The following is a 6,132-nucleotide window of genomic DNA, read 5'->3' on the forward strand; positions in this document are numbered from 1 at the left end:
AAAAAAAAAAAAAAAAAAGTTTATGAAGTTCTGCGTAGTTTCTAGGACTTGGAAATTCTAAAATAAATAGGAAAGTATGTTATCATCTCCTTGTGAGGATAGCTCTTTTTATAATAACCCAGGGCATCATATTTAAAAGGCACTAAAAAATATTCATTCTTTTAATTAATGAAATGCAGAAGTAAATATGTACACTAGGTGGCTCTATCCAAGGGTGTGCATCAGGATCATTTCAGAACTTTCAGTGATTCCATCACCTCAGACCTACTGGCTCAAAATCTCTGAGAGGTCTGAGCATGTACACTTTTATAAAGCTGTCCACATAATTCTGATGCACATTCCCAGGCTAAGAACCACTGATACAAACAATAATTGCAATGCAATTTAAGCACTTTAGGCCAGGTGCAGTGGCTCACACCTGTAATCCTAGCACTTTGGGAGGCTGAGGTGGGAGGATCACTTGAGGTCAGGAGTTCAAGACTAGCCTGACCAAGAGGGAGACCCTGCCTCTACTAAAAATAGAAAAAATGAGATGGGCAGCTAAAAATAGAAAAAATAAGCCAGGCGTGGTGGTGTGTGCCTGTTGTTCCAGCTACTCAAGAGGCTGAGGCAGAAGGATTGTTTGAGCCCAGGAGTTGCTGTGTGCTAGGTTGATGCCACGGCACTCTAGCCTGGGCAACAGACAAGACTCTGTCTCATAAAAAAAAAAAAAAAAGTGCTTTAAAAATGGTATGAGCAAAAATACTGCAAAAGGAAGAAAAACTAATTAGAGAGAGAGATCTCTCTCTCAGAATTAGTAACATTTGAGCTACAACATGCAGAGTTCTCCACTTAGAGGGGAAGAAAGAAGAACAAACAAATCATGATTTAAGAACTAAAACTGTTATGATTTAATTTGTTACTGCAGTTATCAGAGAATATTACCTTAGAGATCCAAGTGATAAAAGATTATGAAATGTATACTGGCTGTATTATAGATACCTGAATATCTATTTGTTGTTGCTGTAATTTTTCAAGATGCCTGATGTGCTGCTCCATAAACACATTCATTTGTTTTTCATGATCATGACAATGTAGTTTCTCATGTTTATTCTGAATGCTTGTTTGCTGCTCTGTAACACGTTGTAAGTGTTTATCAGTCTCCTGCAACTTATTAAGTAATTCTGTAACAGAATTGACTTTTGCTTCCAAATCACTCTGTACCTATAACAATAAAAATATCAAAATAATATTTCATATTTTATAAAGATACAGAAAATATGTTCAGTTACTGGAAAGGTTATTTAAAGCAACTGGTATTGAGAAATGATCAAATTAGAGTTTTTACCCACTAAATCTTGATGATTTAATGCTTTATTTTTAGAGTCACAGAAATAAAAGGCAGAAGATAGCTAACCTTAAATGTTTCCTCTCAAAAAAATTATAATAAATTGTCACATAGAATTTTATAATGCCAGAAATAAGATACTTAAACGGAAATTTAAAAGAAGGAAATAGCAAAACAAAGTAGCTTTTAATACTCAACTAACATAAGGCTGCATTAAGTCAGCAGCCTTGAGTTCTAGTCGTGGCTCTGCCACTTACTAACTCTAGAATCTTGTGCCTACTCTCACCGATCCCTCTGTTTACAAAGTGACAGCCTAGGCATAGATGATCTCTAATGTTCCTTTTAGCTCTCAAGTAAAAATGACTGATCATCCAGGTTGCCCAGGACTCAAGGTCTTTCCCACGATGCAGGACTTTATGTGCTAAATACTGGGAAAGTTCTATATTCACTAGTGCCATCACAGTGATTAAGGAGTAATTTTCACGACACCTGAGAAGTAATACACAACCACAAACAGGAAAATTCTTCCAAATTGAGAGGAACTAGAATGTTCCTACACTAGTTGGACACAACCATTTATAGAATCAGTTCTTAATAAATATTTCTATATTTCACAAAGTAGTTATGAATATCTGCGGAGAAGGATATACTTTTATCAGGGGAGCTGCTGTTGCAATGGCAGCAGCAGTTGCTGCAGCCACAGTTGTCGCTGAATCAATTCCACCGGGTGAAGTTCTAGTCTCCTGAGTAACAGCATCCTTTTCTGTGCCTGTATCTTCTAAAAGATGTACTTTTACTTCCTTAACAACAGGCATGCTTTGAGCTCTATAAATAAAAAAGCAATAAAAATATATTAAGTAAGCTAAATTGAACCATTTCAAGAAATATCTGCAAGTGGTACTCTGCTGAAGGTAGTTTTGATTTTTTTAATTAAATCACCTATCAAACACAAAGTCACTTGGTTAACAAAATTTATTAAGGTTCAGGTCACTAAGGACTAAAAAAAATAAGATAATTTCTTGAAGGCAGTGATATTAATTCAAAAAATAAGACTTACACATATGAAAAAGGCATGGTACAATTACAAAGATACATAATTAAGAAGTACAAATTTAAAACATGCAGAATACACAAAGAAATGTTAAATGCTTGAGGTGATGGATACCACGATTACCCTGATTTGATTAATTCATATTGTATGCCTGTATCAAAAATCACATGTACCCTATAAAGATATATAACTATTACGTACCCATAATAACTAAAAATAAAAAAAATTAAAAAAATAAAACAAAAATAAAGAAAAATAAATAAATAAAACATGCAGGAAAAAGCTCTAAGAATTCAAGTACCAAGTTTTCTCCCAAAAGCAGACATCCCAAGATGGTTTGTTGTTTTTAAAATCACTGATAATTTTATTCTCCAAATACTTTTTATAAGCATTATAACATTGCTGATGTACACTTTGTGACTACTATTTTTTCTTTGGCTTTATTGAGGTATAATTGACAAAAATTATATATGTTTACAGTGTACATGTGATGTTTTGATATATGTATACGTTGTAAAATGAATACCACAATCAAGGTAATTAACATATCCTCCAATGTATATAGTTATTTTTATGTGTGTGTAGTAAGAACATTTAAGATTTACTCTCTTAGCAATTTTCAAGTATATAATTCATTATTATTAACCATAGTCAGCATGTTGTATAATAGATCTCCAGAATTTATTCATCCTGTCTAACCGAAATCGTACCCTTTGACCTACATCTCCCCATTCCTCCCCACTCCCAGCCCCTGGCAAATACCACTCTACTCTCTTCTATGAGTTAACCTTTTCAGATTCCACATATAAATGAGATTACATGGTATTTATCTTTCCATCCTGGCTTATTTCACTTAGTATAATATCCCCAAGACGGATGGTTAAAGCTGCTCCAAGTAATTTTATGAATTCTATCACACTTAGATTTAATTAATAAATGTCACCCACTTTATCAAAATGGGCACAAAACACACTACTAAGCGGCCTGGATTAAAAACGAGCCCAGCAAATAGATGCATATTTGCAATAAGACATTTAATTAAATATTAGGGAAAAAAAAGTCCAGTTCATTTTTCCCTATTTGGCCTCAAAGAAAACAACAAAAGGAACTACTGAAAAAAACTGAAGAGTACCTAGGAACGTCTAAGTAAAATTGGCAGGAATATGTCTCCTGTCCAGCTGCTGGATTTTCCCCCTTGATTTTTAAAAGTAGCACAGAACTCTTAAACTTACTTCTCTTTGATATTTCCCCATTTCTACCAAGAGCATTTCCTCTCAGTCTCAAAATTTTGAGGTCGCCTTGCCTTCTCTACCGGCTTACCTTCTCGTACACAACTGAGACATCAAGTCTTGTCAATTATTTCATCACAATTGCATGAAGAGTGTCATAGAACTAAGAGGTAGAAGAACCTTATAGGGCACCTATCCTGATTTCCTTATTTTACAGATGAAAAAATTGAAGTCCAGAGAGGTAATGGGATTTGCTTGATCAGTGTCACAGAACTAGTAAGTAGTAGATTTAGGGCCCAACTCCCAGAGATCTTGCCATGATACCAGAACTTTCTCTCTCAGATTAGCACTTCTCCCTTCTTCTTTCTTCCTCTCTACTAAAAAACTTCATCACCTCTTACCAACTATTTCATTCTTCCAGTTTTCACTTGTGTAAAAACTTCCCACACATATGTCTCCACCATTCAAGAATTCAAAATTGCTCCTTATAAGCAACCGAATAGGCTAATTCCCTCTGTTTGGCCTTACTCCATACTCCGGCCCTGCCCTGCCTTCCTATATAAACCTCCTATTACTTCACAAATCGAGGAGACTCACGTACCATGACACACTCACAGCTAACTCCATGCTTCTTCTCACTCCATTCTCTCAATCTTCTTCCACCCAACCTACTACATACATCCTTCTCCTTCTTTAAGATACAACACAAGCATTACCTTTTTAATAAGTCTGTCCTTCTAACACTTCTTGATCTCTCCTTCATTAACTCCTTTTTGCATTTACTGCCCATACTACACAATTGAGCCTTGATAATTGGCCATCCCATGGTTTAAATGTGTGTACAGAACAATTTAATAACATACCGAAAGCAATCAGGCCCTCATTCTTCCATATATGTACATATTCTCTCCCCGACTAAGCTGTAAGCAACCCAGGGGGAGAGAGAGACATCTTTTACACCAAACAGCAACTAACAAAAGGTTAGGTATACAGTAGGTGTTCTATATATATTTAACCAATTGAGGGGCATACTAAGAAAATATAATTCAGATATTCCTTATCTTTTGGTATTCCTGTCTGAAGTCTGAAAGTGACTTACCCTTGACAACCAAGAGAAATAACATGATAAGGCTAGACTTAAACTTCTTTACAGGCTTTTAAATTTTATTTTTTCCAATTAAACTAGTAAATCCTCAATGCAGCAAATGTAAAGAGCTCCTAAGTATAAATACTGGGAAATGCATATAACCCATTAAGAAGTAATTATTTCCTTCTAGTCTATTTTTTTTTAGAACTTTTTCTTTATTCCTAAATCCACTGAATAGCCCAATACTAAGTTGTAACTGATCTCACCAAGACCACCAATCATTCTTCTTGCTCAATTCAATGTACATTTTCCAGTCTTTATCTTTCTTTACCTCTGAGGAGCATATGAAACTTGGAACCTAATTCCCCTTGGCTTTATTAACATCATACCCCCTACATCCCCTTCCCCTCTCCTTTCCTCCCCCTTCCCTTCTCTTTCTTCTTTCTTGAGACAGGGATTTGTTCTGTTGCCCAGTCTGGAGTGCAGTGGCGTCATCATAGCTCACTGCAACCTCCAACTCCTGGGCTCAAGTGATACTCCTGCCTTAGCCTCCCCAGTAGCTGGGACTACAAACATGCACCACCACAGCCAGCTAATTTTTAAATTTTCTTTTAGAGATGGGGGTCTCACTATGTTGCCCAGGCTAGTCTGAAACTCCTGGCCTCAAGCCATCCTCCTGCATCAGGCTCCCAAACTGCTGGGATTACAGGCATAAGCTACTACACCCAACCCTAAGGACATTACAGTCTTTTTATTTCTTTTTTATTGTTGTTGTTGCCAAAGTTACTCAAGAATCTTTTCCTATTTCTAACTTATGTGTTCTCTCACCATTTTTCTGACTTGAATTTGTCCAGGGTTTGCTTATTACATTGACATACTTCTAAGAACTAGTTGAAAACATTCTACTGTGTTTATGTTTTCTGCTTTATCTGGTATAGTTCATTTCGTCTGCTTTCCTTGCTTTTTTTCTATCATTCAGCTTTTTTTAAAAAATTGTTTTCCTGCTAAATTTCTTAAATTGACCAGTCTATTTGTCTTCAAATTTTTATATGCTATAATTTGGTACAAAAAGGTGATAAGCGTTTTCACAGATAAATTCTAATTCCACAAAAAGATAAAATCAGACATCTATGCCACCTGATGTGATACATAGGAAATATATAACATCATCTATCAAACATCCTTGTCACTTCATGAAATTCAGGGTTGAGAGAAACATGTTAAAGAATAATAAAAGGATACACTCAGCAAAATCCAGAATGTGGGCAACTCCTCAGGACAAACAAAAAAATTATAAGAAAAATGAAAAGAAGGGTAAATTTATAAGAGATGCATTCAAGGCCGGGCGTGGTGGCTCACGCCTGTAATCCTAACACTCTGGGAGGCCGAGGCGGGCGGATTGTTTGAGCTCAGGAGTTCGAGACCAGCCTGAGCAAGA

At 35.9% G+C, this 6,132-nt stretch overlaps 1 protein-coding gene across 1 annotated transcript in view; it reads right to left on the minus strand.

The window, feature by feature from the left end:
• Nucleotides 1–6,132, minus strand: part of KIAA0586 (KIAA0586 ortholog) — a 159,967-nt gene that overhangs the window by 117,327 nt on the left and 36,508 nt on the right. Inside the window, exons 4-6 of the mRNA XM_012663732.1 lie at nucleotides 1,978–2,152; nucleotides 982–1,203; nucleotides 903–924 (exon numbers count right to left, since the gene is read on the minus strand). Of these exons, the coding sequence (XP_012519186.1) occupies nucleotides 903–924; nucleotides 982–1,203; nucleotides 1,978–2,152 (419 nt within the window). The remainder of the gene's footprint in view (nucleotides 1–902; nucleotides 925–981; nucleotides 1,204–1,977; nucleotides 2,153–6,132) is intronic.

Source organism: Propithecus coquereli, unplaced genomic scaffold (assembly GCF_000956105.1).
Source record: "Propithecus coquereli isolate 6110/MARCELLA unplaced genomic scaffold, Pcoq_1.0 Scaffold83, whole genome shotgun sequence".
Lineage (NCBI taxonomy): Eukaryota > Metazoa > Chordata > Mammalia > Primates > Indriidae > Propithecus > Propithecus coquereli.